The sequence below is a fragment of the Nycticebus coucang genome, chromosome 21 (assembly GCF_027406575.1).
Source record: "Nycticebus coucang isolate mNycCou1 chromosome 21, mNycCou1.pri, whole genome shotgun sequence".
NCBI classification, from domain to species: Eukaryota; Metazoa; Chordata; class Mammalia; order Primates; family Lorisidae; genus Nycticebus; species Nycticebus coucang.
The window spans coordinates 7,893,333-7,918,521 of NC_069800.1; the positions used below are offsets into that span (position 1 = coordinate 7,893,333).

At 54.0% G+C, this 25,189-nt stretch overlaps 1 protein-coding gene, 1 long non-coding RNA gene and 2 pseudogenes across 2 annotated transcripts; 2 read left to right on the forward strand and 2 right to left on the reverse strand.

The window, feature by feature from the left end:
• Positions 1–2,716: 2,716 nt before the first annotated feature.
• LOC128574221 (uncharacterized) lies at positions 2,717–4,005 on the reverse strand. Its single transcript, XR_008376646.1, has 2 exons — positions 3,445–4,005; positions 2,717–3,335 (listed from the first exon to the last, which is right to left on the reverse strand). It is a non-coding gene; the product is annotated as an uncharacterized LOC128574221 (long non-coding RNA).
• LOC128574218 (alpha-L-iduronidase-like) lies at positions 3,181–16,650 on the forward strand. Its single transcript, XM_053574856.1, is given in 15 exon segments — positions 3,181–3,356; positions 3,966–4,100; positions 13,265–13,353; positions 13,507–13,614; positions 13,829–13,924; positions 14,041–14,243; positions 14,343–14,522; positions 14,621–14,770; positions 14,772–14,821; positions 15,054–15,286; positions 15,373–15,494; positions 15,576–15,701; positions 15,792–15,868; positions 16,171–16,271; positions 16,443–16,650. Coding segments are annotated over 15 exon segments (1,980 nt in total). The 3' UTR covers positions 16,577–16,650.
• Positions 4,614–13,630, reverse strand: LOC128574210 (sulfate anion transporter 1-like; annotated as a pseudogene).
• Positions 16,651–22,108: 5,458 nt separating the features above from the next.
• LOC128574215 (39S ribosomal protein L1, mitochondrial-like) lies at positions 22,109–24,778 on the forward strand (annotated as a pseudogene).
• The last annotated feature ends 411 nt before the right edge of the window (positions 24,779–25,189 follow it).

Here is a 25,189-nt window from a genome sequence, read left to right on the forward strand (position 1 = left end):
TGAGGTTACTGTAAGCTGTGACACCATGGCACTCTTCCTGGGCAACAAAGTGAGAGACTCTATCTCAAAAAAAAAAAAAAAAAAAAGCTGGGAGTCGCCTGTGGCTCAGTGGGAAGGGCACCAGCCCCAAATACAGAGGGTGGCAGGTACAAACCTGGCCCCGGCCAAATTGCAACAAAAAATAGCCGGGCGTTGTGGCAGGCACCTGTAGTTCCAGCTGCTCAGGAGGCTGAGGCAAGAGAATCGCCCTGAGCCCAGGAGCTGGAAGTTGCTGTGAGCTGTGTGACGCCATGGCACTCTACTGAGGGTGACAAAGTGAGGCTCTGTCTCTAAAAAAGAAAGAAAAGAAAGAAAAAAGGTGAATTTTCCAGGTTTTTCTTTATATAACTTTTTTTTTTTTTTTTTTTTTTGTGACGCCATGGCGTCACACAGCTCACAACAACCTCCAGCTCCTGGGTTCAGGGCGATTCTCTTGCTTCAGCCTCTGGAGCAGCTGGGACTACAGCACCTGCCACAACCCCCGGCTACTTTTTTGTTGCAGTTTGGCTGGGGCCAGGTTTGAACCCGCCACCCTTTGTATATGGGGCCAGCACCCTACCCACTGAACCACAGGCACTGCCCCTATATAAAATTTATGAAAGAAAAAAGTAAAAGAAAATAAGAATATAGAAAATATGAAAATGGGCCAGACATGGTGCCTCACACCGGTAATCCTATAATCCTACAGTGAGCTATGATGCCACAACAGCACTCCAGCCTGGGCAATTGAGTGAGACTTTGCCTCAAAAAAAGAAATAAAATAAAAGAAAAGAAAAGAAAGAAAGAAAAAGAAAAAAATAAAAAAAGAAAAAGAAACTGTCAATACAAAGAATAGACATTAAAAAAAAAAGTTTTTACCCGCTGAGATGGAAGCCAGGTTTTTTTTTGGATACAGAGTCTCACTATGTGGCCCTGGGTAGAGTGCTGTGGTGTCACAGCTCACATCAACCTCAAACTCTTGGACTTAAGCAACTCTCTTGCCTCAGCCTCCAAAGTAGCTGGGACTACAGGCACCTACCACAACACCCCACTATTTTTTTTTGTTGTTGTAGTTGTCATTGTTGTTTACCAGGCCCAGGCTGGGCTGGAACCTGCCAGCCCTGGTGCATGTGGCAGGTGCTCTAACCTCGGAGCTACAGGAGCTGAGCCTGGAAGCCAGGCTTTAATAGAAAAAAATCAAGATGTTTAAGAGGAAAGCTAGGAGAAGGGCAGTGACTATGCTGGGGACAGGGGCACTGAGGGAGCTGCCTCACCACGCTGGGAAACCTCTCTCCAGTCTCTGCCCTAACATCTTTGCTGCCTTTGCACCTCTGGTGCTGCAGACTTCTGCCTCCCAAGTAGCTGGGACTACAATAGTTGCCACAATACCAGGCTATTTTTAGAGACAGGGTCATGCTCTGGCTTAGGCTGGTCTCCAACCTGTGAACTCAGGCAATCCACTGTCTAGGTCTCCCAGAGTGCTAGGATTTACAGGCATGAGACACTGGGCCAACTTTTTTTTTTTTTTTCAAAGTCTCAAGCTGTCGCCCCAGGTAGAGTGCTATGTTGTCATCATAGCTCACAGCAACCTCAAACTCTTGGGCTCAAATGATCTTCTTGCCTCAGTTTTTCTATTTTTAGTAAGACAGGGTCTCACTATTGCTCAGGCTGGTCTTCAAGTTGTGAGCTCAAGCAAACTACTGGCCTTGGGCTCCCAGCGTGCTAGGATTATAGGCGTGAGCCACTGTGCCTGGCCTTTTAGGGTTTGTTTTTAAGATGATTTATCCACTGCTTCAGTTGTTTTCTCTGGAGTGCTTGAACTGTGTGAGAGCCCACTGTTTCCAGAAAGAGAAATTTCTGTACTGTCATTTTCTTTTTCTTGGCTTTCCCTCCCTTTCTTATCTTTTAATTTTTTTCCATTAATTATTTGTACTACATTTTCCCGTTCCTGCTGGTTTAAATTTATATACTCCTCATTTAAATGAATAATCATGATGTTTTTACTTTGCAATTTCCATGTAAGAAGACCTAATGTTAAACAATATCTTAATCCTTTCCCCTCAAATAAAAAAAGACCAAAATCACTGTAACTTTGATAACCGTCCTCACAATTTATGGGCTGTTATAGTCCAATATTTCAGTTTCTTTTCTCATTAGATAGTTACTTTCATCATTACTTTCTACAGTGTTGGCTTGCAGTCACATATCTATATTGGACTACAGTTGTCTCATGGTATTCTTTGAGTTTCATTCTAGGAGCTTCAAGGTCACCCAAATTCACAAACAGCTCTAGTCCCAAATATAAAATGACATAATATTTGCATTATTACCTGCACACACCCTCAATATAGTTTAAATCAGTGGTTCTCAACCTGTGGGTCATGACCCCTTTTTAACAATGAAAATACATTGCAGCAGTAGGAAGGTTGAGAACCACTGCTTTAAATCATCCCTAGATTACTTACAATATCCAATGAAAATGTAAATTACATACAATAGTTGTATTGTATTGAGATATGTATTATTTTTACTGTTGTATGATTTGTTTTGTTTTGTTGGAGATGGGGCCTAGCTCTGTTGCCCAGGCTGGAGTGAAGCGGCACAATCACAGCTCACTGCAGCCTCTACTTCCTGGGTCCAAGTGATCCTCCTGCTTCAGCCTCCAGAGTAGTTGGGACTACAGGTGTGCACCATGCCCTGATTTTTGTTTTTTCTTTTCTTTCTTTCTTTCTTTTTTTTTTTTTCTGCAGTTTTTTTCTTTGGCTGGGGCCGAACCCGCCATCCCCGGTATATGAGGCCGGCGCCCTACTCCTTGAGCCACAGGTGCCGCCCCAGTTTCTCTGTTTTTTTTTTTTTTTTTTTTTTCCGTAGAGATGGAGTCTCACTCTTTGCTCAGGCTGGTCTCCAATTTCTGAGCTCAAATGACACTCCCACTTCAGTCTCCCAGAGTGCTAGGATTACAGGTGTGAGCCAGTGAGCTAACCCATTGTTTTGTTTTTTTTAAAAAATGTTTTCAGTGGGCAGTTGGTGGGATCCACGCCGGGCAGGTCCAGGAATTACGCCAGCGGCCCTGCATCCTGGCCGCGAGACCCCTGCCCCAGCTGTGCGACCCTCCTTTCTTGTGCTCCTGGCTTCGGGGCCGTGGGACACCGCGCCCCGGCCATGTCTTCCCCGCGGCCCGGAGCCGCCACTGTCCCGGCTGTGCGCCCCCGCGCCGCGCTACTTGCGCTCCTAGCTGTGCTCCCGGCCGCCCTGGCTGAGACCCCACATCTGGTGCGGGTGGACGTGACCCGTGTGCTGCGGCCCCTGCGGCCCTTCTGGAGGAGCACGGGGTTCTGGTGAGCGCTCCACGCCGGGGAACTGAGGACCGAGCGTCCCACCTGCCTCTATCCCCGCGCGCGCTCTGCCCAAACCCAGGATTCTCACTGTGCCTTTTGCTTCTGGGATCCTCCTGTGGCATCTGGAGAGACCCTCAGGCTCTCTCGATTGCCGTCCTGCGTACAGTGGGTGCTCCTGAGAGAGGACGGAGCCCTTCCCTCCTCCCTATGCCATACAGCCTCTATGGGGTGGAGGTGGGCTCTCCTCCTCTCATACCCTGGGTTTTTAGGGTGTGACCTGTGATGGAGGCCTGGGACCAGACCGGCGGCTCAGAACAGGCAGCCAGGGAGTGTCAGACACTCTTGCAGTGTCCCCAGGCCCTCCTTCTAGGAAGCTGCAAGTTTTCTGTAGGGCAGAGCAAGGGGTGGGGCTGGAAGTCCTAGTCTTGTGTCCTGTGAGCAAGCGCCCTTCCCAGCAGAGACAGAATTTGTCCCTGGTATTACTGTCATTTTATTATTTACTGAGTGGGCAGGCACCAGCCTGTTATCTGGGGCCAGATATGTAGGAAGGCTGCACAGCTGACCAGGGCCAAAGGCTCAGGACTTAACAGCCACCTCTTCCATTCCCAGCCCTCCACTGCCACATGACCAGGCCGACCATTTCCTCAGCTGGGACCAACAGCTCAACCTCGCCTATGTAGGTGCTGTCCCTCACCATGGCATTGAGCAGGTCTGGACCCACTGGCTGCTGGACCTCGTCACAGCCAGCTGGGTGGTATGGAGGCTGGGACTCTTGGGGGCAGCTGGCCAGAGCCTGCCTTGCAGAGATGACCAGGCCAAGTGCGGAAGCCCAGCTGGCCTGTGCTGTGTGTCAGATGGGGCAGGGCTGGGCTGGTGCTCAGAGGGCCCATTGCTCCTTCACTTTCTATCACGGCATCCTGTTGGGGAGTAGGGTGAGGGAGGATGTCCCTACTGGTTGTGTTCCAGGGACCCACGGGCAGTGTGGTCACATTTGCTTGGCCTATGGCACGTGGCTTTGCGTGCCAGGCCCCAGTGCTGGGCTGAGGTTCTATTGGTCATGCCACCTTTGGCCCCTGAGGCAGGCTGTCACTATGAGGATGAGGCCTGGGGGCACTTGGGTGTGGAGGGTTTAGAGAAACAGAACTCTTCCTGTGCCTACCCTGCAGGGCAGAGGCTGGACAGGCCCTGGGATAGTGTGTCCTTCTGGCTTCATGATTTGCAGGGACCCTCATTTGAACAAGACAGTGACGCAGAGTATCAGGTTGGGTGCAGCACTTCTGCACTTAGGCCAAGGGATTGTGTGGGTGCCTGACGTCAGGGCTGGGCCCGCATTGGAAGGCAGCACTTGCCTTGAAGGTGAAGGCTCTTGATTACTGAGTCTCTGGGGTCCTCATATATGGTCAGAGTGCCCCTTCCCTCTCCCCAACTGATGCTCTGGGGCCCCAGGGTGGAAGTGGTGACAACTGCAGCTGGGCATTGCTCCCCCAAAGGATCTCAGTGCCGGCTGCAGACCTGTGTCACAGGCTCGGGAGAGTTGTGAGCAGGCCCTGCCTGTTAGAGAGTAGAGTCGGCAGTCGTCAGCTCCCCATGGCGGGCACGAGCAGCCAGCACGGCGCTGTGCACAGTGTGGAACAGCTGTTCCTCCTCAGCTTCTGTGAGGAAGCCACTTCTCCTCAGAGCGTCCCTCACTGGGGGGCTGCAGCAAGCCAGGAGCAGGCTAATGCCCAGGGCCATGTAATCTTGGCGCAGACCCTGCAGTGTGGCCATGCCAGTCACGTCCAAAAACAGCAGTGGGGCACAGTCGATGACCACCGTGTGGAAGCCAGCTGCCATGGGCACCAGTGCAGCCCTGTTACTCGTGGGGCCAGGGTTTTTGCTGTTGACAGGATCTCTCTCACTGGCCTCTGCCTCTGAGCCCGGTTTCTTCCCTCTGGCCGCCAAGCGCCCTGCATCCAGTCCCATCAGGCTGTAGAGGGACTGTAGGAAGAAGTCCTTGTTGGCATAGTGGAGTAGCCCTGCGAAGCAGAACACCTGGACTCCAGGCTCAGGGATGAGGCCCTCAAATTCTGTGGTGTCCTCATAGAAGTCCGAGTCCCCAATGCGGGCAAGTAAGGCTGCGTGTGGGCGCGGTGTCCGGCCTGCCAGGCTGAGCAGTGAAAGGATCACACCAGCCAGTAGCCCGGCCTCAGTGCTGACCAGCATGGAAGTGGCTGCGGTGCCTACCCAGACCATTGCATCAGCTGGGCTTAGCTGCCATAGCTGAGGGAGCTCCCTCACCTTTCTTAGGGCCCCGCGCAGGCTGACAACGATCACACAGGCTAGCACGCTGCGCTGCAGGTCCCGGAACAGTGGGGCCAGTGCCAGCAGCACTAGTAGGACCACGGCAGCACTGACCACGCTGGACAGCTGCGTATGGCAGCCAGTGGAGGTCTTTACTAGGCTCTTGGCAAGGGCAGCACTGGTAGCAAAGCAGTGAAAGAAGGCAGGCAGTATGTTGCAGCAGCCCACGGCCAGCAGTTCCTGGTTAGCACGGACAGAGTAGCCGTGGCTATGGGCAAACATCTCTGCCAGTGAGATTGAAAAGGCTGAGCCCACAAGGGCCAGGGCCACAGCATCCAAGGCTACACGCTGCATCAGCTGGGGGTCTGGCACCCGGAGGCCACAAAGCCAGTGGGGATATCACCAGCCACACTTGAGCCAAAGCACTCATGGAGCTGCCCAAAGTGGGACACAGTCGTGGCCACCACAATGACGAGCAGCTCTGTAGGCAATGATACCCTCAGGCGGTGTCGGCAATGGTCTGAAAGCTCCTTAGCGGCCAGCAGCACTGCCAGGCACACAGTGCTGGTGACCACATCGCACAAGTTGGCTTGGCTGGCGTTGTGCAGCAGGTTTAGCCACGTGCTGACCACCATGCCTGGCCCCTGGTGCCGAGGCATCCTCACACCCAGGTGCCTGAGCTGCAAGGTCAGAATGGTCACAGAGGCCCCCATGGCAAAGCCGTCAAGCAGGGGCTGTGAGAGGTAGGTGGATACGAAGCCCAGCTGGAGGATGCCCATGAAGACCTGTGGATAGAGGGTGGTCAGGCCATAAGCCATCATGGGGGCCAGGCGACCCACCACTAGCACCTGGTGTGGCTTGCGAATGTGGGCACAGAACGTGAGGATCCACTGCTATGGCTGCATCTTTTCCAATGAGACCCTTCCCATAGCCTCCTGTGCTCCTGCACTGTACACTATGCACACTGGCACTCACTGAGGCTGCATGTGTGCTCTGCTGGCTGTAGGTGCTCACCTCTGACCTCTCATGCACAGGAACCAGTTTTATTTCAGAACTGAGGCCTCTGGGCTCTCGGTGTCAGAAAAGCCCTCTGGTTTCCTGCATGTGGCACCAACTCCCATTGCCCTCCACGCAGCCATGGAGCTGATGGGGAACCATGGTGGACAGGGATTATACGGGAAACAGGCCTGGGGAGGCTGCAGGAGATAGTCTGTCCCCTGGACCCACCTGGAGCAGGAAGCCACTGGAGCCATAGTCTGGCCAGGCTGGCACTCAGGACTCTCCCCCTGCACTTCCAGCCCTCAGTGCCCCACCCTGGGATGCCCTTGAATGCCTTGCTCTGCCTGTGCCCAGTCTGCCTGTCCTCTGGACCTGACCCCCACTTCCTCCCAGACCTGCCCCTAGGAGGTGGTGTGTTCTGGGCACCTAAGAGGGGGATGCCCTGAACAGCTGAATGATGCATCTTTGTCCCTATACAGGGGTCCCTCACCTGGTAAACCCCAGCCACAAGTGTGAGGGCCGTGGCGATGCGGATGGCATAGCAGTCCCGCCCACAGTCAGGTGGCCTGAGGACCAGGGTGCTAGCCGAGTCGAGGATACTGCCATTGGCCCTAGGCCCCAGGCTGTCCTGGGAGGAGTCGAAGCCAGCCAATTGGAGTTCTTGGTCAACCACCTGCCCCACCATTAGGCAGAGCAGACTGAAGATGCCGACAGAGACGTGGTGTGAAGTGCCCATGAGAAAGTAGATGATGTTGGCAAAGAGGGATGTGTAGAGACTGTAGATGGGCTGCAGCCCGGCCAGCAGCGAGTAGGCAATGGCCTGTGGCACCAGGATTATACCGATGACCAGGCCTGCCATGACGTCACCTGCCAGGTACTTCCGTTGGCGCTGGTGCAGCCAGCGTGTGGCAGGGATCAGGTCCTGCAGCAGTGCTTGAGCTTGGGGCAGGCTGCACATGCACCTCTGCAGCAGCCTGGCCTTCAGGGTCCTGTACAGACCGTGGGGCACTGGTGGCTGCCTTTGAACTAGCACCAGCCCCCTGCTGTGCTGCGGAGGCCCAGGGGTCACATCCATTCTGCAGCAGGGGAATGTGTGTGGTGGCAGGGTCCCGTGTTGCCTGCTCTCAGGGGCTAGGTGCTGCGCCCCTCCCGACAGTGTGAGCCTAGATCCCAGCCCTGTGTGTGCGACGTCAGGTCCAGCTTGCTCCAAGGTTCAGCTGTGGGGTAAGAAGTGATTACCATGATGGGCTACATGCGGGGGCTGCTGAGGCCAGTGGTGCTAGGGATGGCCCAGTGGAGCTCCTGCCACTCACCCCCCCGGGGCAAGGAGCCTTCCAGGCACTTCATATGTGTGCCTCAGGACAGGCTGTCAGAGACCTAGGCATGAGCCCTTACTGCTTCCTGTCTACCTCCTTGGCCTGGCAAAGGGCCCCCCTTGACCCCTGTGCCCACTCCGGAGTCCCTTCGCTCTCCCATCCAAATCAGTGCCTGCTCTCCTAAGGACACCTTGGCTGGCCCCTTCATCACCTCTGCACCATGGGCCACATGCTGGCTATATGGAAGGGGGGCTCATGTGCCCACCAAGCCTTTGGATGCTGGGACCCCAAATCTGGCTGGGGAGGGACCCCAGAGTCTTGTGGGTGTTGGGGACCCAGTGGAGTCAGCTGGGAGGGAGGTGGAGTGACAGGTCTGTGTCCCCTGCCCAAAAAGTATGTAGGGTACTCCCCTAGGTGCTTGCCCAAGGCCCTGACCAGTCTGTACGGCACTGTCCCCAGGCCAACGGCCCAGAGGGAGTCCAGCCCTCTGCAAACAGCCACCCCAGGCCAGCAGAGCTGGAAGGGCCATCGTTACATTTCCTTTGCACTAGCGGGTCAGGGAGATGGTGCTTACAAGCCAGGCTGATATGGCTCAGGTCCACTCTGCCCTGTTTATAGCCTCCAGAGCACTCCCTGCACAGCAGGGTTTAGCCGGTGCTCTTTCTCCCTTAGAGCCCAAGGACACGGGACCTAGAGGTTCCCGGGGCAGTGGGAATGGTGCTGCCCTGTAGGACACATGATGAGAGCTGTGTCTTCTTCCACCACCACCACACAGGGTCCCTGGGGTTCATTTGTGCAGCAGACAGACTTCCTGTGAACTGCCTTGAGCCTGAGGGTCCCTTAGGAAGCCATGGGGTCTAGGGGTCCTGACCAGTTGTCCTTGGCTTCTGCTTCTGCCCAGTGAGCTGCCTCTGTGGTCAAGTCATCTGGGGCCCAGATTTGGCTCTTACCTGAGGAACCCCTCACAGGCTCGGAGGGCTGTGGAATGCTAATGGTGGTCTGTCCCCTGAAGCCCCTGGCTACTGTAAGGTGGGAGAGCAAGAATGGTGAGTCTGGTACCGACCTGTAGGCAGTGCCAAGTGTCTTGGGATCATGCAGTTAAATTATTTACCCCAAAGACTGCTGAGTCATGGGTTTCCCCCAGACATGTGTTTCTTGAGCGGCTAACCTGGGAGTTGCACAGTAATCAGGTTCACAAATCATTATAGCTATGAGGGGCTCCTGGTGCAGCCACACCCCCAGTAGGGAGTGTGGGGACCAGCACTTGGCTGTGCAGGGCTTGTGGGTATTGGGGACCCAGTGGAGGCAGAGATTGTGCACTCAGTACAGTCCACTGTCTGGGTTAGCTGCCCCCTACCCAGGAGAGCACTGGGTGAGGGGCTGGAGCAGGTTAGGCTGTAATGGCCAGCTCAGCCTGCGGGGCCCATGCTCCCAGTCTCAGTCCCATGTCCTCCTATGTCTGTGTGTGGAAAGTGGGCACACAGCTGCTGGTGTGTGTTCACACATGTGTGGTTTGTATGCTTTGTGGGCATATGCGTGTGGGATGTGTATAGCACAGGGCTTCCTGGTACCCAGACGCCACCACCATCCTAGGTACCCTTCCTGCTGGTGTGCAGTGCCTCCAACTGCCTGGGTCCCAGCCACAACTGTGGCTGGCCAGGCTCTCACCTCTCCCCTCCACCCTATAGCACCTTCCTAGGGCTGGCATGAGGATAAGTGACCTCCTGAGTTAAACCAGAGGCCCCCCAGGAGAAACTAAGAGTGAGCTCCTACTGCTAGAACCACTGTGCAGAGCTTCAGGCCCTTGTCTTTATAGTGAGTGATGGAGCACCCCTATCATTGGGTGCTCAAGGGTGACAGGGCTAGGCGGCGCCTGTGGCTCAGTGAGTAGGGCACCGGCCCCATATGCCGAGGGTGGCGGGTTCAAACCCAGCCCCGGCCAAACTGCAACAACAACAACAAAAAAAGGGTGATAGGGCTGGCTCCTACCCAGGGGCTGCAGTCAGAGCGCTCTCAGCCTGGGGGCAGGCCCAGGAGGCTGTGGAATCCCTTTGGCTGAGCCAGCCTAGGCCTGCTGTCTCAGGCCTGGCAATAGCGTAGATGTCCACAGGTCCTGAAAGAGGGATTCTGCCCACAACCAAATGTCTTGCAGAGCCAGATGTGTCCTTAGGGCTGCATTCTCCCCTACAGCGGATACTGGTGTCAACAAGACAAAGCCTTTTGCAGCCTGCTGGAAAGCCTTGTCTGGTTCCTGCAGCCATGGGCCTAGCCAGGGAAGACCTCACTGCAGGTTGGTCCCACTTGGAGGTGAAATGGATTGTCAATGTGGTTGGGGGGTGGCATGAGAGTGGACAGGACCTCCCACCTGAGATGGGTTCTCCAGGCCTGATTCCTCTTAGAAGGCTGCCCTGGCCCAGGGATTTCTCTGCCTCCCTACATCTGAACCCCTTCCCCACCGTAGTTTGCTACACCGCCAGTATCCCAGCCTAGCTCCCAAGGAGGTGATGGAAGTCCACCATGGGAACTCCCACGGTCTCCCTGAAGAGGCAGTGGCTGGGTGCACTGATAGGGTGCCTGGTGCAGGACAGGGTGGCAGGTGAGGAAATAACAATAGAGATCATGCCTGTAGGACCCTGGGGGTTGGCCCACTCTTCTTGACACATCCCTCTGCTTCAGTTACTACCCTGCGCTCTGAGGCCTAGGCTGAGATGCACCAGCTGTCCAGGGTCGTCTGGGGGCCCTGCTGGTAGTAGAGGGCCGCCCACTGGGCATCGCAGGAGCTGCTGCACTGTTCTTCACTGGCTGCCGGAGGGGGAAGGCGTGGGGGCAGCTTGCCCTTCTGTTGGGCCTCCTGTCAATCCTGGCCCCAGTTCCTTAATTTTGTTCTTAAATCAACCATTTTAAGTAGCACGTTTGTTTGGAAAGGAAACGCGGTATCGGTACCCCGCCATGGCAAGAGGCCAGGACGGCAGGACTCTGGGCCCAGACCTGGCTTTCTTCACAGTGATCCGCCCGTGTGCGGCCTCCCAGGGAGAAGACTGAGGCCCGGACCCCAATGCCCGGCCATGCTCCGCACGTTCCCGGCGCCCCCACGGTCCTCCGCATGCCCCTGGGACCGCGCGGTCCGTTCTGCTCTGGTCACCGGCCTGCGTGGGCCCCATGCACACGCGCGCTTTCCCGTCGCTGAGCACGCCCGGCCCGGCCACGCCCCGTGTACTCACCGGCTGGCGCAGGCGCTCAGACTCTGGGGCACGGAGAACGCGCCCGGTGTCTGGCGCAGGGTCTGGCAAGGTGGCTGGTCCCCGCGGCTTCCGGACCCAGGCCGGACGACGGTTTCGTCTGTGTTTTCAGCCCAGGCCGCTCCACAGGGCTGCGTGCTTGGTCTTGCTAGCTCAGCTCCCTCTCCAGTTTGGGTCTCAAATCCCCCTCCCAACAAGGCCGAGGTGGAGGGAACGGGGCGTGGGCCGTGGGCCGTGGGCCGTGGGCCGTGGGGCGCCAGGACTTCTCCGGGTTCCTTGGTTTGGGGTCGTCCCTGTCCTGGTCCCCGGGCATCCCAGCTGCGAGGCTGACCAGGCCTGCTGACCCTCACGCCCGCGCTGCTGACAGGCTGGAGCCATCTCTGACGCTGGGGCTCCCCCCGCTGGTAGCCCAGCCAGCTAGGACACTGAGCACCGGGAGGCGGGCGACCCTGGGTGCCTTGGGGATTGTGCGGAGATACCCAGGGGCTTTGCCAGCACTTTCACTCTTCACGCGGCTGCCCTGCCCCACCCCCACCTGTAGGACTTTGGAACCCATCCGCTGGGCATTTAATTTTTACCCGAGTGCTTGCTAAGTTTTATTTTTTAGCTACTGGATTGACCTTTGGATGGGAGGAAAGGTGACGGGGTGGGGTGGAAAGCGTTAAGCTGTACCTGCCAGTCCTCTGGTCGCTGCCACCCTCCTAGGATGTAGGATCCGGTGATCGAGCAGCGGGCACAGCAGAAGGGGCTGGGATGGCACCTGTGGCTATGGACAGCTGGGCTCTGCCTTGACCTGTGCAAACAGCCTGTGCTGGGCTGGCCCTGCTGTGGCATGAAATTACTGTGACGAACCCTGGGGAATGTAAACAACCCAAGATGTTTAGCTGTCCTGCCCCTGGGGAATGTATCTCAGGTTCCTTGCAGCCTTCTGACAGACCCTGGGAAGCCTCCAGCCCCTGGCTGGCCCACCTGTCTATACCCCTACTAAGCACCTCCCCACACACTTGGGCCCTCACCACCTGCCACCCTCAGTGCTGTCAGCTGGCCCTGGTCCCACCTCCTCACAACCCCTCCTCACACTCCCTGCATCGGGCCAGAAGTGTCCCCCTTAGCCCCAGACTCTTGAGTACCAGCTTCCTCACCCAGTTGACCCTCAGATGCCTACCTCCATGTGACTGTGAGCTATGACACCAGGGCACTCTACCAGGGGCAAGAAAGTGAGACTGTCTCAAAAAAAAAAAAAAAAAAAAAAAGAGATTAAGGTGGTTGTCATCTGATGATGTCTGACCCCTTTTGGAACATAAGTCCTGTGGGAATTGAGCTCCATCTGGGATGAGTGCAGTGGGGGAGGCCCCTTCTCCCCTTCTGCCCATCTGTGTTGTATCTTAGAGTGTGGGAGGGGGTAAGGGTACTTGGGCTAAATTTGGGGCCCTGGCCTCCAGGAGGGACAGAAAAGCAGGGTAGAATGCCCCCACCCTGTCCTGTTGTACTTTTCCTTAAGGACCTGGCCACTCCATCCCACCTCAAAGCTTCATGGGTGTTCTGAGCCCCCACCCAGTCTTCCACCAAAGGAAGAGGTGGGAGGGTTTTTTGTGTGTTTGTTTTGAGGCAGAGTCACTATGTCACCCTCAGTAGAGTGCCAAAGGCATCACAGCTCACAGCAGCCTCAAACTCTTGGGTGTAAGCGATTTTCTTGCCTCAGTCTCCCAAGTAGCTGGGACTAAAGGCACCCGCCACAACACCTGGCTATTTTTTGGTTGTAGTTGTCATTGTTTGGCAGGCCCAGGCTGGGTTTGAACCCACCAGCTCCAGTGTATGTGGCTGGTGCCCTAGCTGCTGAGCTACAGGTGCCAAGCCAGTGGGAGATTTTAATGCACAGACACAGTAGTTTATACTGCGCTGTGAGTGGCTAATAGGCTTCCATAGTGTAAGTTATTTTTCAAGGGGAAGGACTCATCAGGAGGCCTAAATCCACATCCTACATGGCAGTTCCCACTCTGCTGGAATGTGGCCATAGTCCTGGTCTGGAGAACTGGACTGCATCGGTGTTCTCCATACTGATGTTGACTATCCACAGGGTGTCGGATGGGCCAGGCTTGAGCTACAACGTTACCCACCTGGACAGTTACCTGGACATTCTGAGGGAAAACCAGCTCCACCCAGGTGAGTGGCTAGGTCTACCCTCTCAGCCCACCTGCACACCTCCCACTACTGAGTTCCTCCAGGGCCTTGCTGGTTGTTTGCTTAGGACTGGCCTTGGTGCTAGCCTTCTGGGGCAGGACATGGGGGTGGCAATGGCTACCTCCTGTGTTGTAGGGTTCGAGCTGATGGGCAGCCCCTCAGGACTCTTCACTGACTTTGAGGACAAGCAGCAGGTGTTTGCATGGAAGGACCTGGTTTCTCTTCTGGCCAGGAGATACATCGGTGGGCAGGGTGCAGGCCTTGGGGGTGGGTGGATATTCCTAGGCAGGCTGTCATCACTTAGGGCACCCCGTGGGTCTTCTGTCATGGGCCCCTTGAGCCAGAGCTCCTGATGGTAGGGAGGGCTAGGATCAAAGCAGAGGCCCATCCTCACACCCACTGTGGTACTCCCTGGAAGTTGCTGGACATTCTGAGTGACCACAGGGATGCTCTTCAGGGCGGTATGGACTCGTTCATGTTTCTAACTGGAACTTCGAGACATGGAATGAGCCAGACCACCACGACTTCGACAATGTCTCCATGACCACCCAAGGTGTGCGGTGCTTCTTGGGTCCTGTCAAGCTGAAAGGGGCAGAGGAGGGCAGGAGGGGAGTGCCACACCCACTGGTCCCAAAGGGCTTGCATGCACATGTGGCCTTTCCTGCATAGGCTTCCTGAACTACTATGATGCCTGCTCTGAGGGCCTGCGGGCCGCCAGCACTGCGCTGCGGCTAGGGGGCCCCGGGGACTCTTTCCATGCCCCTCCTCGATCTCTGCTGTGCTGGAGCCTTCTGGGGCACTGCCATGGTGGCACCAACTTCTTCACTGGGGAGGTGGGTGTGTGGCTGGACTAAATCTCCCTCCACAAGAAGGTACGCCACCCCTCTGCTGGCCCAGGACCCTGCCTAACCCTAACTCTGTCCCTGCCTGGTGGTAGCAGTGGTGTGAGTTGATTTTGGTGATCCCTGCAGGGTGCAGGCAGCTCCATATACATTCTGGAGCAGGAGAAGGCTGCAGTGCAGCTGATACAGCAGCTCTTCCCCATGTTCTCGGACACCCCCATTTACAACAATGAGGCGGACCCACTAGTGGGTTGGTCACAGCCGCAGCCGTGGAGGGCCGATGTGACCTACGCAGCCATGGTTGTGAAGGTGGGCCGCACTCTGCCCTGCACTTCTTCCCCCAGAACCACCCTCCTCCTGGGTGAAATGGGGGGATTAGTGACCACAGCAGCCATGGTCCACCCCAGGTCATCACACAGCACCAGAACCTGCTGGTGGCCAATAGCAGCTTCTCTATTAGATACATGCTCTTAAGCAACGACAATGCCTTCTTGAGCTACCACCCGCACCCCTTCTCGCAGCGCACGCTCACAGCGCGCTTCCAGGTCAACAACACCTGTTCCACCCCCCCACGTGCAGCTGGTGCGAAAGCCGGTGCTTACCGCTTGGCTCTGCTGGGTGAGCAGGGGTCACCACAGACAGAGCCGGTGGGCCTGGGACACTCAGGCAGGCAGGGATGTCTCCCAGGCTGGGGAGTGGGCCTTGAGGTGAGGGCGCGGGTGGGCTGCAGGCACTTCCTCCAGTTGTGCTGTTCCTGGCACATGCCAGCTTCCAGCTCTGTGGGTGGCAGAGGTTGTGGTATGACCAGGACGGGTGGGCAGAGGGGCAGCTTCCCCAGAGGTGACAGCTCCCCTCTGCAGATGGGGAGCAGCTCTGGGCCGAGGTGTCTCAGGGAGGGGCTGTCCTGGACAGCAACCACACGGTGGGCGTCCTGGCCAGTGTCCACAGCCAGGTGGGCCCTGCCGATGCCTGGCGTGCCACGGTGCTGGTCTATGCAAGTGATGACACCCGCGCCCACATCAACCACACCATTTCGGTGACCCTGAGGCTGCACGGGGTGCCCCCTGGCCCGGGTAAGTTGGGTGGAGATCCCAGGGAGGTCTCCAGCTGCAGGTACTCTGGAGGGTGACCCAGTGAGGCCCCCACCGTGCTCCCACAGGACTGGTATATGTCACCCACTACCTGGACAACCAGTTCTGCAGCCCCCATAGTGAGTGGCAGCACGAGGGCCAGCCAGACTTCCCCTCTGCAGAGCAGTTCTGGCGCATGCGTGCAGTTGAGGTTTGCAGGGTGCATTAAGTTTGAGGTGCCGAGGGTCACTAACCCTCTCCAAAGTCCCTGAGGATCTGCCTTTGTCTCCAGGACCCAGTGCGCATAGTACCACGCCCCTTACCCATTGGAGGCCACCTGACCCTGCCTGCCAAGCTCCCATTGCCCTCACTCTTACTGGTGCATGTGTGTGCACAGCCAGAGAAACCACCTGGCCAGGCAAGTGGCACCTCCCCCACCTCCCATCCCCCGGCCTGGACTCACCTGACCTCACCCCCTTCACCCTGACAAGGCCCCTCCTGACCCCAGGTCTCGTGGCTTTGTGCTCTGCCTCTGACCCAGGGGCAGCTGGTTTTGGTCTAGTCTGATGAGCACGTGGGCTCCAAGTGCGTGAGTGGGAGCCCCTACCCGTTTGCACTCCAGCGCTTCTAGGCTGCATTGGCCCTGTAGACACTCCATGGTGGCAGCCAGCCCCCTCTAGCCTCTCTGCTCCCTATACCACACTGTGTCCCTGTCACATCAACCCTGGCTAGAGGGCTGAGGGGCACCTGCAGGGACATTGAAGACAACAATTGTTCTCTCCCCTCTCCCCTGAACTTGCAGGAAGGGACACAGGGAAGGGTCTGCCCTAGTCTGGCCTTCGGTGGCCACCATGGCCCCAGCCTTGGCCTTGACTCTGACCTCCCAGGTGCCTGTGGACATATGAGATCCAGTTCTCTCAGGATGGTGAAGCATATACTCCAGTGAGAAGGAAGCCATCGACCTTTAACCTCTTTGTGTTCAGCCCAGGTATGGCTACCCCCTAGTGCCCTGGCCTTGGTGGTCCCCCTCCTACACTTCCGAACAGTTCCAGGTGGTAGGGCCTTGGCCTTTCAGAGCTTTGCGTCAGGGTTGTTGGACACGGGGTTCAGGTGGGCACACGCGCCACACAGGTACATGTGGGTACCTTTGTGTCTCCAGACTCGGTTGCTGTCTCAGGCTCCTACCGAGTGCGAGCACTGGACTACTGGGCCCGGCCAGGCCCGTTCTCTGACCCTGTGCCATACCTGGAAGTCCCTGCCCCAAGAGGGCCAACAGCACCTGATGACCCATGAGCCTATGCTGACCAGTGACCTGGGGCAGCCAAGATGGTGGAACCTTTACTGACTGGCCAGTGTGCCTGTGACCATCTGTCCTACCCTTTAAAGTGCCTTTGCACACAGCAGTGCTGGGCTGAGGCTCTGTTAGCCTCCAGGCGGGTATGAGGCTGGACCCTGAGGTTGTAGCCTGGGGGGTGAGGACCAGCTGGAGCCAAGCCTCTTCCTGCCTCTCCCAGCCGGAACCTGCCCCCTACCTTGGCTGCCCACCCAGGGGCTCTGGCATGGTCCCTAGGAAGGGGCACATTCCTGTCCCTTGCTTTCTTGCTACTCCGCGGAGTGAGGAGCTGAGGCTACATAGGGAAGGGGTCCCCTGCCCCCTCCCCTTGCCTCCTCCCCCTGCTCCTCTCCTCTCCTCCCTGCCTCTGCACCAGTAGAGGGTGGGATGGGGCATCCCTGCCCTGTCCAGATTGTGGCCAGCAGAAGAAAGGCCAGAAGTGTCCACCCTAGTGGGTCCTCATGGCTCCACATCTGGGCCCCAGAGGAAACAGAGGGTCTGCCCAGAGCAGCAAAATCTGGTGACTGTAGAGATGGAGGAAGGCTGAGAACCACCCCAAGAACATGCAGAGAAGGGGCACAGCCAGCCCGAGGGCCCCGACCTTCTCCCACTGCCTCTCTGCTCCTGCCCCCCTATATCTACGTGGGGAGCTGTGTCCCCTGCACACTCCAAGCCAACATTGGCCACCAAGTGTGCCACCTTGTCAGTCCTTCCCCTGAATCCCAGAGCCATACCCTTCTTCACATGGGGCCCCTGGGTCAGGCTCAGTTCTCCTCCCACCTCCTGGACCCCACGTTAGTCTGGCTTAGGTGCCTGTAACAAACACCACAGACCTGGTGGCTCAAACACCAAAAACTTATTCCACGGTTCTGGAGGCCTAAGGGGAAGGTGCAGGCAGGACTGGCTTCCCCGAGGAGCCAGACTGGCTGTGCCTCTCCCCTGGGTGTCCACCTCTGATCTTTCTTTGCACATGTATTGACCTCTTCTCCTAAGGACACAGGCAGGCTAGATGGGGTCACCCTCATGGGAAGGGAAGAAAAATAGCTTCCCTTCCACTCAACAGTGGGAGCTAGAGGACCCCGTGGTCTGGGGCCACCTCAGTTTTCAGTCTAATGGGAGTGGGACTAGACTCACCTGCGGACACTACCCTTCTCAGACACCAGAGCCTTCACATCTGCTGAGCTGAGGCTTTGACCCTCCCCTCATTCCTGGACCTTTTGGCATAAAGAGCAGCAGACATTCAAAACATCCCCTCAGCTATGGAGTCATGTCACGAGCCCACTGCCAGAGGGTGGTGCTCTGGGCCCTTCCTTGGGAGGTGAGGGGTGGTCAGTGGGGAATTGCATGAGTCCCCACAGAGTGGGCTGGTGCCACTCTTAGCTGGAACAGCAAAGACAGATCTGTGCTGTGTGTCTCCTCTCCAAGAGAACAGTAGCCCCTGATTGCCAGGTAGCCACCAAGTTGCTGACATGTCCCACTCTCTGGTCTTGCTGACGGATTAGCTTTGGCCTTGGCCATGGCAGGTCTGGCTTCAAGCTGTGCCATGAGTCAGGGGTGTCCACCTTGGTCAGCTGTACACAACCTCTCTCCCTGCATCTGGGCCTGTGGGACAGTCAAGAGGTGGCAGAAAGTGTCTGTCTTCAGCATCCCTAGGGTGCTGGGCACCCTTTGGACAAAGACAGGTGTTTCTGCAGGGCTTGCCTGCCCCCATGCCCAGCCTGTGAGCCCATGGCCTACCTCTCCCCCACATCTCCTTGTCTACAAGTATCCTGTCTCTGGCCAGCTAGCCAACCTAGATACTGCCCATACAGAGCCAAGTGTGGGCTAACCATGCCCAGGGGTGGTGACTGGAAGCTGTGCCCTTCCAGGTGCCCTTCTAGTCAGCAGCAGGTGGGAAATAATGTCGTGGAGCCTCAGAGAAGGGGCAGTGTGGGGGGGGAGGGGCTCTAGCTTCTGTCATGGGCTTTGCTTCCAGATGTGCTGGCCCAGTCCTAGATAACAGATGTTCCTGGTGACTCTAGTAGACCAACGGGAGTGCAGTGTTAGACCTTTCCCAGGGCTATGCAATGGCCAGCCCCAAGCAGCTTTCCAAGCAGAGTCAATTTTGACCAAGAAGGAAATGGCCTTCCTCTAGGATGCTAGGAGTCTGGGCTCAGTGGCCATTCTCTTGATGTCTCTGCCAGGCCACCTGCACCAGCAGCAGGGTTGCTTGTGTTGTTCCCAAGCCCACAGCAGTGCGGCCTGTTGCCCAGGACAGAGGTTAGAGTGGGTGTCCAGGTGTGGAACATGTTGTACCCTGAATCTGAATCCCATGAACACTGTGCCTCCTGGAAGTGGGTGGTGTGGGCATAACACATAATGTTGGGGTCCCCAGCCTTCTGCAAGGCTTTGCTCCCTCTCTGGAAAGCAGCATCTTCCCAAGTTGTCCAGGGCACTCAACAATCCTGTCCTTACCGTGTCCAGTTAGCACAATGTCACCAAAGAAATGAGGATCTCTAGCAGCAAACTAAAGTGGGCTGCTGTCCCTGTCATACCTCGCCTGCTGTGCTGGCTTTTCTTTGGTGATTTCATACAGGGGAGAGGAGAGAGCATTTGACAGCACACACAGTGGCAGCCTGTCCAGTGCTAGGGGCAGGTTGGCTTCTCCAGTAAAGGTCCCACTGGACCTCGACTGTGGCTGGTGTGGCCAGTGGTAAGGCGGTGGTAATCTGCCAATAGAGATGGCAAGTGAAGAAGGAAGCCCTCCTTCCACAGGCCAGGGCGCTGCCTACTCGACATGTGGGGACCAGTGCTGTACCTGCAGAAGCCCCACTTGCTGCCCAGTTACGGTTGTTGTCAGCTGGCAGAGTCAGAGTTGCTGCCCAGTGGTCCTGGAGGTCTCTCCACCCCTCCTCCCAAGCAGGGAGCTGAGGAGTGCACAGCAGCGGCTGTGTTGCCAGGTCCTCTTCAGGGTGCCTGGCCTCCCCTCTAACAGGGCTCTGGGGACAGCATGTGGGTTCGTTCTGGGAACTGGAGGAGAGGTCTAAAGCTTTGCTGTGGCATTTTGCTGGCAGATATTTGGAGCAATCTATCATCAGACTTGTGATTCCCACAGACCCAAAGGGTGGTGGTTCCAAAAACATTCCTGTGTCCGGGGCAGTGCCGGCCTGACTCCTCTTAGGGTGGGCCAGGGGTCTACAGTCTGCAGACTCAGGTATTCAGTATAGTCCCTGGAGCAGGGACCTGGGGCTCTGGCCCTCTGCAGCATGTCCAGGCCAGATTAAGCCCGTGGCATCCCAGGGCAGTTAACTCTGTTCCCAGGTGCTCCTGTGCATGACTGGCCTGCACATTCTTGTTCTGGGTTTTGCTTGGTGACGTTGCTTTGGCCAGGAGGATCCCGGGTCCTCCTGAGTGGGTGAGTCCTGGGCAGAGAGGGCACCAGCTACCCAGGAATGGGGTTCCTGGCACGAGAAGTGCGTGGTATCAGGAGGTAGCTGTGGCTCCAGGTGTCCCTCCTTTCCTTGTAAGTCTCAGCATATAAGGGCCCCAGTGGGGCTGCAGCACCCAAGACCCAGACCCCTGCACAAACCCTGCCATGCCATCAGGGTAATGCCATGAGGCCATTCCTCCTAAGGTGAGCTCCTCAGTCTGCCACCCAGCCCAGAACCCAGTGTGAGGCTATATCCCCTGAGCCATGCCTGGCACTGGCAACTTCTTGATCCCAGATAGAGGAGGAGTGGGGAGCCAACCTGAGTCCACACCTTTGCTGCAGCCTGGTGTGGATGACATCCACCCCAGGGCTGGACAGGCCCCTTGGTGGTGCTGTGAGTGTACCCTCCCTGGAGTCTGCACATCCCCTGCCCTTGGCCCTATGCCTAGACCTTGCCACACAGGACCTTACAGGATTCAGGACAAGCCCTGCCCACTGGTTGGCAGCACCCCCACAGCCTAGTCAGTGACAAGAAGTGGGGCCCCACCTCCTGACTTGTAGGAGCCCAAGGGAGGGGGCAGAGGAAGGCCACCAAGCCTGGGTGCCCACCCTAACTACTCCCCTCCTCTGAGCAGTAGAAATCCTCAGCAGGGAGCCCCTGGGCCATGGCAGTGGTGGGAGGTGTGGGAGGCCAGTATCCTCTCTGACCAGCAATCCAATTAGACTTAGGGGTTCCTGTCTGAGGGCAAGAGGGCCCACCCTAGAAGGAGTGCTAGTGAGCCCCTTGGCCTGCTGTCCTGTCCTGCCAGGAGCTCTGGACTCTTCTGAGGACACTAGTCTCATTGTGGCCCCTTATGACCTCACCTAACCCTAAGGACCTTCACATACTGTCACAGTGGGAGGGACATATTTTGGGGGGACACAAATATCCGTTGTAACAGGGACTCTGGGTCAAGGCTGAGAAACACATGTGCCCTCTGACCAGGGGTTGAGCATGGGGCCACCAGTCTTGCAGTTCCGTGACCATGCCACTGGTCACACCTCAAGTGTCCTTTGGAGATGAGTTACTGTTTCTCTAGTGGTTCCAGAGCAGGAGTAGATGAGGCCAGCCAGGCTCTCATGAGAGAGGACTCAGTGACAAGGTCACATTGGAACAGGAGGTCACAGGAGAGAAGGGGAAACGAGAAGGATGCTACTTGTGCATTAAAAAATTTAAAACAGGCTCAGCATCTGTAGCTCAGCGGCTAGGGTGACAGCCACATATACTGGAGCTGGTGGGTTTGAACCCAGCCTGGGCCTGCCAAACAACAATGACAACTACAATCAAAAAGTAGCCGGGTTCTGTGGCGGGTGCCTATAGTCCCAGCTACTTGGGAGGCTGAGGCAAGAGAATCGCTTAAGGCCAAGAGTTTGAGGTTGTTGTGAGCTTTGACGCTACAGCACTCTACCAAGGGTAACATAGTGAAACTCTGTCTCAAAAAAAAAATTTTTTTTTTAAACAGGCTGAGTGCACTGGCTTAGTCCTGTGATCCCAGCACTCTGGGAGGCCAAGGCAGATGGATTGTTTGAGCTCAGGAGTTCAAGACCAGCTTGATAAAGAATGAGACTTCATCTCTACCAAAAATAGAAAAATTAGCCAGGGTATTGTGGTGGGTGCCATAAGTAGTCCCAGCTACACGGAAGACTAAAGCAGGAGGATCACGTAAACCCAGCTACACGGAAGGCTAAAGCAGGAGGATCACTTAAACCCAGGAGGATCACTTAAATTCCCTCCAGGAGTTGGAGGTTGCTATGAGCTATGATGCCATAGCACTCTAACTGAGGGCAACAAAGTGAGACTCTGTCTCAAAAATAAAATTAAAATAAAAAAGAAAACATTTTGCATTTATGTTCATGACATATATTGTTCTATGGATTTCTTTGCTTGTAATTCTAGTTTAGTAGCAGAGTAATGCTGGCCTTCCTTTCTCTTTAATTCTCTGATAGTATTTGGGTAGAATTGGTATTATTTCCTCCTTAAGTGTTTGGTAGAATTTCTCTGTGAAGCCATCGTGAACTAGTGGGTTTTGGGGGTGTGTGTGTGTGTGTGTGTGTTTTGTGGGAAGGTTTTTAACTAAAAATTCATATTATTTAGCAAATATATAGCTACTCAAGTTATATCATCTTGAGGGAGATTTGGCAGTTTCTATCTTAATTAATTTGTTTCTTCTAAGTTATCAAATTTATTGGCACAATCTTATTTATATTTTCTATTATTATTTTCTTTTTTTTTTTTTTAGAGTAGAGTGCTGTGGCATCATAGCTCACAGCAACCTCCAGCTCTTGGGCTTATGCAATTCTTTTGCCTCAGCCTCCCGAGTAGCTGGGACTACAGGTGCCCACCACAATGCCAGGCTATTTTTTGTTGCAGTTTGACCAGGGGCTGGGTTTGAACCTGCCACCCTTATGTATATGGGGGCAGTGCCCTACTCACTGAGCCATAGGCGCCGCCAATTTTTCTATTATTCTTTTCATGTATGTAGAATCTGTACTAATGTTGCCTTTCTCATTTCTGATGAGAAATTCATCAGATAATTTCTGTCTTCTCTCTTTCTTTTTTTTTGGTCCATTTGTAAGAAATGTCAATTTTATTGATTTCAAAGAATCAACTATTGGTTTCCTTATGTTCTCTATAGTTTTGCTATCAGTTTTCACTGATTTTTGCTGTGACCTTTAATATTACCCTTCTTCTGACTACTTTGCATCTAATTTGCTCTAGTTTTTATAATTTCTTTAGATGGGAATGGAGGTCATTGAATTTAAGCCTGTCTTTTCTAAAATGCATGTTTAGTGCTGTGAGTTTTCTCTAAGTGCTGCTTTAACTACAGACCACAGTGTTTGTTATTTTGTTTTTTCATTTCCATTTAGTTCAAAATAATTTTTAATTTTCTTTCTGGTTTCTTCTTTATGTGGGAAATTAGGAGGGGTTTATTTAGTTTCCAAATATTAGGAAATTTTCCAAATATCTTTTTGTTGTTGATTTCTAATATAATTCCATTGTGATCACAGAACATGCTTTGAACAACTTGAATCCATTTAAATATATTTCAACTTTTGGCACAGAGCATGGTGAGCTACTCTGTAGATATCAAGTGGGCCGAGTTAGCTGACAGTGCTGTTCGTATCTTCTATATTCTTCATGTTTTCTGTCTACTTGTTCAATCACATATTGGGAAATGAGTGTTGAAATCTCAGAGTACAATTGTGGACTTGACCATCTTTCCTTTCAGGTCAATCAGTTTTTGCTCCATGGATTTTTATCATCTGTTGGTAGGAGCATCTGTGTTTAGGGTTTTATGTCCTTTTGATGATTTTAACAATTTATCGTGACACAATCCTGTTTCTCTCTAATATTTTGTGCTCTGAAATGTACCTTAGCGGATACATGTATTTATATAGCAACTGAAGATTTAAAAATACTTTTTTCTTTTTTAAAAAACTGCCTCGGGAGTGGTCAAGATGGCGGCAGCTGCCGGGTTCGGTATGGTTTTGATACATCATCAAAGGCATTGTTTTTCCAAGATGGTTTGTCAGACATCTCTTTATCCTTGTTCTATAAACATTCTGGGGCCCAACAGATATTTTGCTGCTGCTACAAAGCCCACAAAGGAAACAAAAAAAAGGTGCTAATGACAAAGCACAAGATGAAAAAAAAAAGACAATAGAAAAAATAAAGTTGTACTCTTACATGGAAGGGGAGCCTGAGGATGATGTCTACTTAAAATGATTATACCCAAGGCAGATATATGACATGGAGACAGCTATTCCCTTATTTAAGAAATTTCAAATTCTTGGGCGGTGCCTGTAGCTCAGTGAGTAGGGAGCCGGCCCCATATGCCGAGGGTGGCTGGTTCAAACCCAGCCCCTGCCAAACTGCAACAACAACATAAAAATAGCCGGGTATTGTGGCGGGCACCTTTAGTCCCAGCTGCTTGGGAGGCTGAAGCAAGAGAATCGCGTAAGCCCAAGGGTTAGAGGTTGCTGTGAGCCTTGTGAAGTCATGGCACTCTACCTGAGGATGGTACAGTGAGACTCTGTCTCTACAAAAAAAAATAAATAAATTTCAAATTCTTGACTTTACTAATCCAAGGCAAGGTGTTTATCTTGGTTTGACATTGGATATAGCACTGGGAAAGAAGAAAAAAGTGGAACCATTTGCCAGTGTTGTTAGATTACCATCCCCATTCTCTTCAGAAATCAATAAAGTTGCCATATTTACAGGGAATGCAGAAGAGGTTTAAATAGCAGAAGGAAATGGAGCTGCTTTTGCAGGAGGAACTGATCCGATTCAGAAGATTTTGGATGAGGAAATTCATGTAGACTTTTATATAGCTGTCCCATAAATAATACCTAAGCTTCACCCATTAAAGAAGAAACTGAAAAAAAGATTTCCAAAGGTTAGTAGAAATTCTATTAGCTGTGACATCCCCAAAATGCTTGAACTATTTCAATATGGACTTGAAATTAAGGTAGATGAAGAAAGGGAGAACTTTCTGAAGCCCAAATAGCAGCATTGAATATGTTGAGTGACCAAATAATTGCCAATCTGCAAGCAGTTATTAATGACGTTTGTAAGAACTGACCACTGAGTTTGGGTCCCTTTGTGGTACATGCTTTCCTTTGTTCTCCAACAAGTGAAGGTTTGTTACTAAAAATGGATCCATTTTTGCATGAAGAAGTAAAAACCAAAGAAAGTAACAAAGAAGCTGCCTAAATGTGTTGAATTGTGAAATTATTATTATTATTATTATTTTGTTGTTGTTGTTGGCCGGGGCTGGGTTTGAACCCACCACCTCCAGCATATAGGGTCAGTGCCCTGCTCCTTTGAGCCACAGGCACCGCCCATGTGAAATTATTTTTAGTGGATGAAGAAGCAACAGAGAAAGTTATAAAACTGCATAATTTCTTTATATATATATATATATGTATTTTTTTTTTTTTTTTTTTTTTTTTTGGTTTTTGGCAAGGGCTAGGTTTGAACCTGCCACCTCTGGCATATGGGACCGGCACCCTACTCCTTGAGCCACAGGTGCCACCCAAAACTGCATAATTTCTTAAGAAAAAAAAAGACTGCCTCACTGTCTTGCCCAGGCTGGTTCTTTTCATTCTCTCTCTCTCCTTTTCC